The 13,890-nt window shown below is 43.3% G+C and overlaps 1 protein-coding gene across 1 annotated transcript in view; it reads left to right on the forward strand.

Annotated features, from left to right (window-relative positions):
* Positions 1-13,890, forward strand: part of LOC311041105 (von Willebrand factor D and EGF domain-containing protein) — a 94,083-nt gene that overhangs the window by 27,321 nt on the left and 52,872 nt on the right. Inside the window, exons 6-13 of the mRNA XM_084051579.1 lie at positions 2,322-2,411; positions 3,007-3,148; positions 5,129-5,346; positions 7,101-7,174; positions 8,440-8,716; positions 9,727-9,929; positions 12,140-12,402; positions 12,889-13,271. Of these exons, the coding sequence (XP_083907705.1) occupies positions 2,322-2,411; positions 3,007-3,148; positions 5,129-5,346; positions 7,101-7,174; positions 8,440-8,716; positions 9,727-9,929; positions 12,140-12,402; positions 12,889-13,271 (1,650 nt within the window). The remainder of the gene's footprint in view (positions 1-2,321; positions 2,412-3,006; positions 3,149-5,128; positions 5,347-7,100; positions 7,175-8,439; positions 8,717-9,726; positions 9,930-12,139; positions 12,403-12,888; positions 13,272-13,890) is intronic.

Raw genomic sequence — 13,890 nt, forward strand, 5'->3', positions numbered from 1 at the left:
TTTTCAATTTGTATAAAAGCTAAAGACACACTTTCACTTACAAAAATAGCAAAAACTGCAGATCTACAAGCTTCTGCGGAAAGCTCAACTTTTTCGTGCTACTCTTATACGTTAATTTGCGAAAAACATTTAACCCTTTAAGACCTGGAACGCATTCTCTGGAACGCATTATTTTGCTATTAAAAAATCACACCCTGTGTGAAGGAAGCGGTGCCTTTGGGGCGGGGCTTAACTCATTTCAGTTCGTCCCTATTGGTGGTCTGAGTCCACTTACCAAATTTGTACTTGGTAGCATGCTGCAAACTGGAATAATGGCTGTTTAAAGCCCAGCCAATGGGCAGACAGAGGGGGCGGGGCTTAAGTAATTACAGTTCGTCCCTATTGGTGGTTTTAGTCCATGTACAAAATTTGTACTCCGTAGAATGCTGCGCACTTGAGTTATGGCTGTTTAAAGGCCAGCCAATGGGAAGACAGAGGGGGCGGGGCTTCAGCAATTCATGCTCGTCCCTATTGGTGGTTTAAGTCCACATACCAAATTTGGACTTGGTGGCATGCTGCTAACTGGAGTTATAGCTGTTTAAAATCCCGTGCTCATCCCGTGCTCATACGGGCGGACGGACATAACATACGCTGGGGGTCCCTGGACCCCTCGGGCGGGACTTCAGCAATTCATGCTCCTCCCTATTGGTGGTCTAAGTCCACATACCAAATTTGGACTTGGTGGCATGCTGCAAACTGGAGTTATAGCTGTTTAAAATCCCGTGCTCATCCCGTGCTCATACGGGCGGACGGACATAACATACGCTGGGGGTCCCTGGAGCCCTCTTTGATAACCAGTGGCACGTGTGGCCAATGAGAGGAGAGATGGCATAGACAATCTCCAAGTGTGTGTGTGTGTGTGTGTGTGTGTGTGTGTGTGTGTGTGTGTGTGTGTGTGTGTGTGTGTGTGTGTGTGTGTGTGTGTGTGTGTGTGTGTGTGTGTGTGTGTGTGTGTGTGTGTGTGTGTGTGTGTGTGTGTGTGTGTGTGCGTGTGTGTTTGTATGTGTTGCTTCTTTGCCGTGCTCATCCCGTGCTCATACGGACGGACGCTCAAGCGGACAAAGTCAAATGTAGAGCGGTTGGCACCGCTAAAAATTAAAATCACACCCTGTGTGAAGGAAGCGGTGCCTTTGGGGCGGGGCTTAACTCATTTCAGTTCGTCCCTATTGGTGGTCTGAGTCCACTTACCAAATTTGTACTTGGTAGCATGCTGCAAGTACGAGTGCCGCGCGATGAGCTTATTTTATTTTTATGTATTTCTTATTTTACTTTGTTTCATGCTTGTTTTGTGTTATGGATTCTTCTCTCAAGCACTTTGTGACATTGTTCTTAAAAAGTGCTATATAAATATAGCTTATTATTGTTGCTTTAAATGGTGATATACTTTATATTGGTGGTTTGAGTGGGGTCCGGGGACCCCCAGTGGTCCGTGGTTCCAGGGCATCCCCGGCTAAATGATTGTTAAGAACCAAATGGACCCGTATGGGTCTGTAACTCTGACAGTGTACAAATGGAACCAAGTGGACCCTTGTGGTTCTGTAACTCTGAGAGTGTACAAATGGAACCACGTGGACCCTTGTGGTTCTGTAACTCTGAGAGTGTACAAATGGAACCAAATGGACCCTTATGGGTCTGTAACTCTGACAGTGTACAAATGGAACCAAGTGGACCCTTGTGGTTCTGTAACTCTGACAGTGTACAAATGCAACCAAGTGGACCCTTGTGGTTCTGTAACTCTGAGAGTGTACAAATGGAACCAAGTGGACCCTTGTGGTTCTGTAACTCTGACAGTGTACAAATGGAACCAAATGGACCCTTATGGGGCTGTAACTCTGACAGTGTACAAATGGAACCAAATGGACCCTTATGGGGCTGTAACTCTGACAGTGTGCAAATGGAACCAAGTGGACCCTTGTGGTTCTGTAACTCTGAGAGTGTACGAATGGAACCAAGTGGACCCTTGTGGTTCTGTAACTCTGAGAGTGTACAAATGGAACCAAGTGGACCCTTATGGGTCTGCAACTCTCAGAGTTACGGGTCCTTAGTGCAGACCAAACTGGAGGTCCTTGAAATTAAAACATTTCAGAATCACTGTTTAATCATGATCATGATGATTATGTTACTGACTCAGCTGTTTTATTGAGTAGCAGTGATGTGGTTCAGGGCAGGCTGCTATCCGGGACTTATTTCAAACTAGAGTTTTGAGTGAGGCCTTGTCTGTTTGTTTATGTAATTATTGTCAAAAACACACATCAAACCACTGAAATCATTTGTGTTTACAGTTTTCCTGCAGTGTGTCAACGTTCAGAGCCAACTACAGTCAAGTGCAATCTGTGCCACGAGAGAGTGAGAGCTTCTATGCTGGCCTCAAGGTAATAAAAACTATTAATAAAAAACAAAAAATAATTCATTCATTTATATACAATAACTTCCATTTATTTGTCTTGTTAAATTAAGCTTAACATAGCTCTATATTCTGATAGTAATCATTACTAAAGAGTGTTTGCTCAGTAGCAGGGGTCTCCCCATCTCTCTAGCTAAACTGAAACCTAATGTTCAGGTTGGGATACTAATTTCATCCAGTCAGGATAGAGAGAAGTCGTACAGTATACGGGATAAACAAGTGAACTTGGAAGCGATTAAACAAAGAAATGAGCGGACAAAACTATCATACTGATAAATGGGTTGTCAACAATACATACGGCACCAAATGAAAAGTCCTCAAATGTTTCCAAAGTATAAAATAGGGCTTACGTGTTTAATGCATGTTTTGTATTAATAATCTAAATCCATAAGTAATATAACTTGTAACTAAAGTTTTTAAATTATTGTAGTGGAGTAAAAAGTACAACATTTGCCTGTAGATGTAGTGAAGTAGAAGTATAAAGTATATTAAAACAATGAAATACTCAACTAAAGTAAAAGCACCTTAAAATTGTACTGATTCTTCTGTTCTCCTGCGTGTAGTTCTCTCCTGATGTTCTCCACATAGCAGAGAACAGCAAGGAACATGAGGTGACCATCTACAGCACCGTCCCCATCCCGTGCCACGGACCACAGCTTGAACACCAGTGTGGCGTTCCTCTGTCTCTCAGCGTCAACGATCCAGGTCAGATCAACATGGGTTTCTCACAACATTGATTCTCAGCCTTGTTACACTCTTAGAGTTGAATAAGTGGATTTTACAGATTGTTCCAGTATAGTTTAGTTCATTGATTCTTAACCTTTTTAAATTCAAGGACCCCCCAGTTTGATAGGCATTAGACCACAGACCCTGATTTGATTAAAACAAATATATATAATCTTCTTCGGGACCCAAATCTAGACTGTAACAATCCTTAGTGTTAATTTAACTCTGAGAGTGTTCAAATGGAACAGGTCCATTTGGTTCCATTTGAACACTCTAAAGAGTTACAGGCCCTTTACGGGTCTATTTGGACCCCTGGTGGTCCTCGGACCCAACGCTGAGAACCAGCGTTCCATAATGTCCACTTGTTTCCAGTGTGCCGTGAGGCCTTGCGCGAATTATGGGCATGACTTCCGCTTGTCACTCATTCAGTTCATTTCAGTGATCCACGTCAATCAATAATAACAATAATGTGGGAACAAAACTGACTGAAATCAAAAAAGGGTCATTAGTCTGCTGTTACCTTCCGCGATTGCCGGTTTGTGAAGGTGACGTTAAAAAGTGTCCGCGCATCACAACAACCCAATGGGTTCTATCATTTGATTTGATTAATTTATTTAGCACAAATTGTAAAAACAATACAAAAAAACAGTACACAAAATATAAAATGGAAAAGTTTCAGGAGGAGGCAAGATATACGATGCCTCTACCTCTATGTATAACGCAATAAAAACATTAATAGAATATGATTTGCAACAACAACAACACATTATTATAGCATTACAAATGGCATGATTGCAGTATAAAATAACGCAATAAAAACATTAATAGAATATGATTTGCAACAACAACAACACATTATTATAGCATTACAAATGGCATGATTGCAGTATAAAAATAAAAATCTACAACTAAGTTGAAATACATGATTATAAACAATGACAGCTGTGGAGTCAGACAGCGGGCTGTTTATGTTGCAGGAGGACGCTCCTGTATGCAGCTGCAGTTTTGTGGAAGGTTATTAATGTAAGCAGGATTACAACTTATCCTACATGTTTACTGCAGTTCTCCCTCCACACAGCTGATTCAAATTAACGATCAAAGCGTTCTTATCAAGCCCCGATGTCACTCAACAAGCATTGTTTAATCCCCTGTGCGGAGATTCCGGTGTCACAACAGAAACAGCAGTAATAATAAACCACAGGACGGGAGTTTGGCTACAGCTAAGAGCCAAGCATCCAGAGCCGAACCAAAACAAATAAGAATACAAAATTAACCCATTAGTACCGGGAAAGCATCTGTGTCATTTTCACATAATTTTGCATCACAATCTTTTAACCACTTTAACCATTATTTTGTACTTTGGCTATTAAAAAATAGCAGATATAAAAGCTCATAGCGCATCACTTCATGCCGCGCTATGAGCTTGTACATCTGCTATTTTTGAAAGATCTTGAACATTTTTTGCAAATCTTTTTAATATCATTTCCTTTCCTTTTTTCTTTTTTTAAAGATATTTTTGGGTCTTTTTCTGCCTTTATTGATAGTACAGGAGATAGACAGGAAACAAGGAGAGAGATGGGGAGAGACACGCAGCAAAGGTCGTCGGGATCGGGAGTTGAACCCGCGACACGCTGTCAGACATTAGAGCCTATGATATGCACTTGGACCGATAGGCCAGCGGGCGCCCCAATATAATTATTTTTAAAGCACTTTATTTTTTTTGCTACTGGGGTCCGCGACCAAATACAGTACATATAATTTTGAGGGTCCTTGACATGAAAAAGTTTGAGCACCACTGATATAGCAACATAAGGTTTTTTAAGAAAACTGTTAGGATTTAGAAGACATTTTGTAGAATCGGCCTCAGGTCCTAGTGGCTTAAATAAAGAATAAAACACTAGAGACCATGGGATCACACGGGGTAGACGATGTGCTAATGATGTGTTTGGCCTCTTCCAGACGGCCTGGGTCACGAGGCCCCCAACGTGGCGCTGTCTTCCTGCCAGGCGGCGCTGGAACCCGCGCCCTGCCAGGGCGGCCGCTGCGCCAGCGACACCGTGCTGCTCACCGCCGTCACCGACTTCACCCGCGACGGGAACCGGCCCAGCCTGCTCAACGCTCTGCCCGGCCCCGGGGCCCCGCGCCTCTGGAGGAACTACGTCCCCTCTCCCCTCAAAGTGAGAAGTACTCAGTAGAGTACTCAGTAGAGTACTGAGTTAAATAATCACCTTATTGCGGCTGGATTCTAGGCCAGTGGTTCTCAAACTGTGTGTCGGGAATAGGCTCTATGCACAGCAGCCATATTGGAAGCAAATTGGGCCTCTTCCTTACTTCCTTCACAGGTGTTACCAATGATACTAATGAAGGCTCTGTTCCATTTAGTGTGGCACAGTGGTTCTCAAACTTCTTAATTTCAAGGACCCCCATAACTCTTAGAGTGTACAAATGGAACCAAATGGACCCTTACGGGTCCATTTGGTTCCATTTGTACACTCTAAGAGTTACTGGACCACACTTTGAGACCCACTGGTGTAGCAGAGTGTTTTCCAGTGAGCCAACATGCACAATATCTACACCCTGACTCTGTTTGACCAGAGCCTTAATTAATATTATTGGTAACACCTGTTAAGGAAGTAAGAAGAGGCCCAATTTCTTTCCAATATGGCTGCTGTTCATAGAGCCTATTGCCTGGTTCCCGACCATAGACCCCGCCCACTCTCTTGAGTGGACTGCCCCTCTTGGTCTGGTGTTGTAATGTGATTTATTTGGTACAAAAAGTACCGTCCAATGAGAGTCGGAGGTCGGAGGTGGGGATCCCTTGTGATTGGTTTAGGGAAATTCTAAACCAATTCTAACTGGTATGGGAAATTCTAATCCCCTCCCCCTTGTAATGGCCTACACTGGAGCCAATGTCAGACTGAAGCTCCACGCAGGTTCAGTCTGATAATCAGGCTAGGTTGGGAACCCTCCGTGCAGGTTTCACCGCAGCCTGTAGCTTTTGGTTCTTCCTCACGGAAGAGGTGGTTTGGGCTGCCAACCCTCTCCACCCCGGGTCGCCGTCACTCCGGCCGTCCTCTGATAATTGTAGCAGAGTAAAGACTACAATATATGCCTCTGAAATGCAGCTGAGTAGGATAAGTATAAAACAAGTATAAACTAGGGAAACCAGGAGACCTGGTTCTGTCAGACCGCATGACGTGTGTGCAGAGGAAAAGAGGGACAGACCGACCGACCGACCGACAAAGCCTCCTGTAGGCCGACCCCCTGGGTCTGGCAAACATACATACAGTATACTCAAGAAAGTAAAAGTACAGCGCTTGAGTAAATGCGCTTAGTTACTTTTCACCACTGAGTGCCAGGGATGCAGGGGGGCCTCAGCTGTTTTTAAAGGCTGTTTGAATGCTTTGTAAGCTCCATATTTATTTTTAATTGTACATCATCAGTTATATCAACGTTATCATTCGGCAGAATCCATAGATTTACATCTCTATCCATCTAAACTAGTGATTCTCATTTTTTTCTAAATGAAATCAAGGATCTCCATTTTGATATAGTACATCAGGCCACAGACCCCCATTTGATACGCCCCCCCTTTTCTCAGTGTTCATTTATTATTTGTTGTTGATCTCAGTGTTAATTTAACTCTGACTCTGAGTACTCTCTCAGAGTTACAGACCCGTAAGGGTCCATTTGGACCCCGGCTGGTTGCCGGGCCCCACATTGAGAAACGGTTTACCTAAACAAGCGTCAATCAGTCTTGCATCCAAACCATCAATTACCTTCCATAAGCACGATACGATGTAAGGCCCCACCCAGACAGGCTGTCTCTCTCTCTCTGTCTGTGTTATGTGCTCACATCAGTCCTCACAGGGTCACAGGGAGGAGAGGGAGCGCCGTGTTGACCTCTTGCTCTTTTTATCTCCCCTCTCAGGTCACGGTGCAGGACGTTCCCACTTCCATCTGTTACTCCCTGACCGACCCGCACATCATCACGCTGGACGGCAGGTAGGTCCAGCGTTGCGAGACGTTTTTTTCAGTGTTTGCCTCTTTCTTATATTATTTGACAATTTGGCCAATGTTTGAACCGTTTTTATATTATAGTTTGTTGATTACTGTTGATGCAGTAATAATCATTTTTCATTCCATTTCATTTATTTTATTTATTTTCTAGTCTTAAAAGTCGTTAGATTGTCACTTCACTGTCATCTGGGGACCCCCTCCAAATCATGTGGCGACCCCCCTGGGCGTCCTGACCCACACGTTTAGAAGCACTGGCCTAGATCAGTGGTTCTCAGAGAGTTTAGAGCAGGGGTCTTCAGCGTTTTTCAGGCCACGGACCCCCTAACTGAGAGAGAGATGAAGCAGGGACCCCTTCTATTGTATAAAATTGTGTTTCAGATTAAACTTTTTTTTTTACTCTTAGTGAAATCTGGGGACCCCCTCAAAATCATGTGGCGACCCCCCTGAGCGTCCTGACCCACAAGTTGAGAACCACTGGCTTAGATCAGTGGTTCTCAGACCCCCAAATTGATGTAATAGGGGCCGTATCCACAGAGAATGGCTTTTGAGCTGAGGGGGGGGGGGGGGGGGCTTAACTGTTGCTGTACTTACTGTGATGATCTAAGTACGGAGTCATAAGAGTTTTTCTCCCAGCGCAGGTCTTCTGTTCTTGACTGACAGCTACGTCATCGACCCGGGTCAGATGGGGTCCGCTAATGAGGGGGGTGTTTGTTTTAAACTGCCTGGGGGGACGGGCAGGGTGGAGTTCTGTAGTGATGACTCACCTAATGTCAACTACGGTTGTCAGTTAAATCCCAGTGGAGTGTCCCACCACGTTAAGATCATGCCGTTGAGGGGGATTATATGTTTATGTATGTATATGTTTTATGTTTTATAATGTTTTATAATCACAATAACATTAAAAAAAAAAAGTATGTTAAACACATTAACCCCGCTGTTTCTATGTTGGGCATTTTTTTTAAGTCCTTCATTTCTACGATAGCAAACAATTCCAGATCTAGAAGACACGATGCGATGCGGTCATGTGAGGTTGTAGATCGGCTATTTCCACTGTTTGTCGTACAGTGAAGTATATAGGGCTCAACGTACTTGGTACGAAAAATAGCCGATCTACAAGCTCACAACGCATCGCAACGCTGCTATTTTTGGCTTTTGTTCCCACCATAATATGGATGCTGGGGTTCAAGTGGGTTAAGTGGCTGACAAAATCAAAACCCTGATTAATTGTGAATTTCCTCATTTGTGACCAGGCGTTATGAGAACCACCACACCGGGTCCTTCGTGCTGTACCAGAGCCTGAGCAGAACGTTCGAGGTCCACGCTCGCCAGTGGGACTGCGGCAGCCGGCACCACGCCGTGGCGTGCAACTGCGGCGTGGCGGTGCGCGAGGGCGCCGAGGTGGCCGTGTTGGACATGTGCAACGGCCAGCTGCAGGAGACCCGGCCCCAGCTCACCCTGAAGAGCCCGGGGGACGCCGGGAGCGGGCGCGTCCGGGTGCTCGAGACCCATCAGGGGAAGAAAGTCACTGTAGGAATCACGTTCATTTTTTATGCAATTCACCAGTTGGTTCTTAAACTTTTCAGGTCGCGACGAACCCAAAATAATCATATTTACAACTGGGGACCCCCCCCCACTCTGACAGGCAATTGGAATTGTAGGGGTTGAAGCATAAAATTGTTGTTTGCCTCGGTTCTACAGATAAATATAGGATATACGGTAATACAGATAATTCAACTTTTTTGCCAAATTTTACAATTTGTGCAATGTTTGACCATTTTTATAGTAGTTTGTTAATGACTTTTGGCGCATTAATGGTCTTGTTTTTTATTTACACATGTTTTATTCATTTTAGAGGTATTAAAAATGTCTTAAAAGTCCTTAAACTGTCACTTTAGAAATGTGCAGATACCCCATACACTTATACTGTATGTTGGTTTGTTTACTGTTGAGTGGCAAAACGATGTTGCATGTTAAGCAAATCATGTGGGGACCCCTCCCCACCAAAAAAATATTTTGGGGACCCCTCTGGGGGTCCTGGCCCACAGTTTGAGAACCATTGCAGTAGACCACTGGTGTTCAACATCGGGTCCGGGGACCACCAGCGGCCCAAATGGACCCTTACGTGTCTGTAACTCTGAGAGTGTTAAAAATGAACCAGATGAAACCTAATAGACCCTTAAAAAGAACTCAAGATTTCACAGTGTAGTACAGTAGGTATACAGTAGTTTGGTTCAGTGATGCTCAACAAATATATTTTCAAGGACCCCCAATTTGATATGCTTTAAGCCGGGACCCCACCATTTGATACTATCCATTTTCAATTCAACTTTTGAATGAAATTACATTTACTGTTAACATCTTGTGATTAATAATGAACCCTGCCATTTCATACCACTGTTTTAATGTACTCTAATATATATAGTATATACTCTATGTATATACTGTACAGTATGTACTGTATATCGTTTTTGGTATGTTTTGTGCACGAGGAGAACAGTGTGTTAATGAGCTACTGGGTGTGCCTCTCCTCTCGCTAGTTGATCTTTCCGTCCGGGGCCTTCGTGAGGGCCGACGTCAGTGATTGGGGGATGAGCCTGTCCGTCAGAGCGCCCAGCAGGGACTACGGCAACACGCGAGGCCTGTGCGGGACCTTCGACCGAAACGTCAACAACGACTTCCAGGGATCGGACGGAGGCTCCTACGGCACCGACGACCTGGACGGATTCATCGAGAGCTGGAGGTCAGTCAGTCACGTGGGATTTCAAATGGGTTACAAAGCTTTGAGGAAATGTCTTTCTTTTTGTTTGAGCAAACATCGTTTACAATGGGTTGTAAAATGCTTGAGGAAACACCCTTGTCAACGGTTTACATTGCAGGAGGAAACGCCCTTTTCAATGGATTAAAATGCTTGAAGAAATGTATTTTTTTTTTTGCTTGAGGAAACGTCATTGTCAATGAGATATAACACTTTGGGAAACGTCTTCAATGGGATACAATGCTTTGAAATGTATTTTCTTTTGGTTGGTCCGTCCATCCATTGGTCAAGTTGAGTGCTTCTAGCACCACCCCTCAGGCCAAAATGTCAACTTTGCAAACAGGATAACATCTCATAATCTATTAGGCAGATAGCAGAATGAACCCTACCATGGCCTTTCCTCTAATGCATGAAGTATGTCTATATGCCTGAATGTTTTCTTTGTAATAGAGGTGTGTATTTTCTACAGTAATATAATTTTACCCTACACTTAGTGTACACATGTTACCGGAGAATGCCACTTCTCAAGCCTCCGGGAGTGTTTTTAGGCTTTCTCCCCCACATTCTTCTTAATCCATGTGTATCTTTTTAACAAAATGTTACCCTTTTTATTTTCACTTGTGAGAGCAGGCTCTTAAGCAGGGGTCTTCAACAGGGGGTCCGGGACCCATAGGGGGTCCTCAGAGTTACTACAGGTGGGCTGCCAAATCTTTTTGCGATAAGATTTTTTTTTTTTACATTAACCACTTGAACGCTAGCATCCCTTTTCTGAGGAGAACTTTATCCAAAAATAGCAGTTCTTCAAGCTCCACAGCGTTGTGAGCTTGTAGATCGGCTATTTTTGGCGAAGAGGTTTAGGTGTAGAGAGAAAAACGAGCAGACCAAGTAAAAAAAATAAGTTTAATCTGAAACACAATTTTATACAATATAGAGGGTCCCTGCTTCATCTCTCTCTCAGCTAGGGGGTCCGTCCGTGGCCTGAAAAACGTTGAAGACCCCACCCTAAAGGTAGTTTTGGGTAGTTTTGGGTTGTTTTGGGTACGCTTTTGGGTAGTTTTGGGTCGTTTTGGGTAGCTTTGGGTACGCTTTTGGTATAGTTTTGGGTACGCTTTTGGGTAGTTTTGGGTATACTTTTGGGTAGTTTTGGGTAGTTTTGGACAATTCTAAAGTGTTAACTGGTTCCAACCACATAGCCTCTAGTGGGGCTTTCATTAGTTTTGTTCATTTTGCGCTCCAAAAAAATACACATTCAGCCTTTGCTCAATTCAAGATCTCTGTTTTCCATCAGTTTTCATCAATTGTGAATATAAAACATTCACTGCACAAATGTTTTGACACAGTGAGCCTCAGCCATGTCCAGGAGCCTGATTTCAAATTAGCACAAGTAATGAGCCGTGGATTGAAAATAGACAAATGTGGAAATTAAGTACAACTCGTCCTTGTTTTCAGACTGTAGACCATTTGTCCTTTTTTTTTTTTTTACAAAATGGTCACACTTCAGCGGCTGTTCCAAAGCTCTTTCTAGCTGGCTGAGCACAGTGTTGTTTTGTTTCAGTAAGCACTTGTTTAATTTAAGATATACATACAGTAATGTTTGAGAAAACATCATCCTTTGTATTTCCTCACATGTGCTTGATGCCCGCATGACCATCTTCGTCAAAAATAGAGCATTATTATAATTATTATTACTTATTTATTTTAGTTAGAAAGTGTATGTGTGTGTGTTGTGTTATAGTACAAACTTTTAGTAGACCTTGTGAATAGCATTTTGCAGTACATTGTATGGTGTCGTATTTACGTTTTTGTATTATATTGTATTGTATTATATATTGTGATAAGCTTAGTAGAGCATAGAATTAAACTTAAAGCTGCAATCCGTAAATCTTGTGTCCTTCCCGGGATTCCAACGCAGGTCTCCAGCATCAGAGACCAAACTTGTACACTTCATAATATGGCATCCCTGCTTGTCCAGGGGAAATATTGCAATTAGTTGTTGTTTAGTAAAACTAAAAGTAGTAAAAGTACAATATTTGGATCCGAGATGTAGTGGAGTCGAAGTAAAAGTATTGGAAATTGGAAATACTCAAGTAAAGTACAAACACCTCAAAATCAAACTTTCCACCACTGGAAACCATGCACTGTATCAACCTGCTCTGTCCAGGTGTTTTACCTCCCCTCCTCTGTCTCTGTGTTAGGATAGCTCCCGGCGAGAGTCTATTCGACAAAACTCCCGCTGACCCGCAGCAGGAGAGCAGGAGGCCTTTCTGCCAGTGCCGAAAAGGCTACGGCGCCGTCCGGCCCTCGGCCAGGGGCATGAGACACCTGTACACCCGCTCCTCGGCCCACTCCGCCTGCATGGACCACCACGATGTGGACTACACATCGCTGTTCCCCTCCATGGACACCACGCTGGAGTACCTGAAGAGCTCAGCGGATGAGGACGAGCCACTCAGCCAAGGTTGTTATAGTTAACTGAAACTAACCGAATAAAGAAAATTTTAATTGAGAGGGGGAAAAAAAACTAAACAAACACTAAACGAAAAGCATTCTAGTTAACAGAAATAAAAATAAAAATGGCGCCTTACAACAAAAATGACTATAGCTCACTGAACCTGTGTGTGTTGTGTTTACAAGACTAAATAAAACAAACTAAAATTGTAGAGATGTGCTTAGTTTTAGTCTTTGTCAATGTTTCATAAGTCCAATTATGGAAAAAAGATGTTAGAAATCTTTAAAATTGCGAAAATAGCCAATCTACAAGCTATTTTTTTCATATTTATTATTTTTGACAACATGGCTTGGAGTACTCCAATGGAGTATTTCTACATTGCAGTATTGATACTTTTACTTTAAGTACAAATTGTGAGTATTTTTTCCACCAATGCTAGCATTACAACTTCAGCCCTGTTGTCAAACATCTTCAAATATAACCTTAACCTTGCAGACGGCATCCTGGACCTGTCCTCATTCAGCAGCCATCCTTTGGAGAGGAGACACTCCCAGACGCACAGAGAGTTCGGACAGCACGAGGAGGATGGGCTGGACGGAGAGCTGAAAGAGGACGTCCTTCTGTCTCTCAACCGACCAAGCAAACGGACATCGTATGACACGTACGACTTTAACAACCGCCGCCTGCAAAAGAGGCACTCCGACGCTTTTCGGGATTTCGGACGAGGCGGCATCATCGACGCCGAGTCGGATTCCGAGTCTCGGACGTTCCGAGATACCGGACGACGAGACGACGGGGGCGAACTCGACAGAGAGCTCAGGGAAGACCTCCTCCCCCTCTCGGCGGACCGGCCCAAGAGGCAGACGCTCCCGATAGAGGTCAGTGGTGGAAGGAAAAAGTAGGAAAAAAAACACAATGTAGAAATACTACAAGTTACAAATACAAGTCAGCTATTCAAAATGCTACTTGAATAAAAGTACAAAAGTATTGACATCAACATAATCCTTAAAGTATCCTTAAGGTAAAAGTACTCGTTATGCAGAATGTCCCATTTCCCAAGGTTTTCAAAAATGTCACAAAATCTTTCGAAAATAGCCAATCCACAAGCCCACAAGGCATTGCGATTCGACACGTTGTGAGCTTGTTGATCGGCCGATAAAATGGGGCTTAAAGGAATAGTTCACCCAATTTTTTGTTTACTTATTTTCTATGAATTACACACCCCATGAAGCCTTGAATTCATGGATGTTTTTTTGTTTTTCACGCATTCCTGAGCCAATAATTTGATGACCGGGTGTATTTCCGGTAGGAGACTCAAAGAGACATCTCTGAGCCTCCTACCGGATACATTAGCATCTTTCTGCCAGTCATCAAATTATGCGATGCGCGAGGAAAAAACAAAATCTCCATGAATTCAATGCTTCATGGGGTGTGTAATTGATAGGAAATAAGTATGTTGTTGGGGTGAACAGCTTCTTCAAATGGTTTATGTATGTT

Source organism: Gymnoscopelus microlampas, assembly GCF_963454915.1.
Source record: "Gymnoscopelus microlampas genome assembly, chromosome: 24".
NCBI classification, from domain to species: Eukaryota; Metazoa; Chordata; class Actinopteri; order Myctophiformes; family Myctophidae; genus Gymnoscopelus; species Gymnoscopelus microlampas.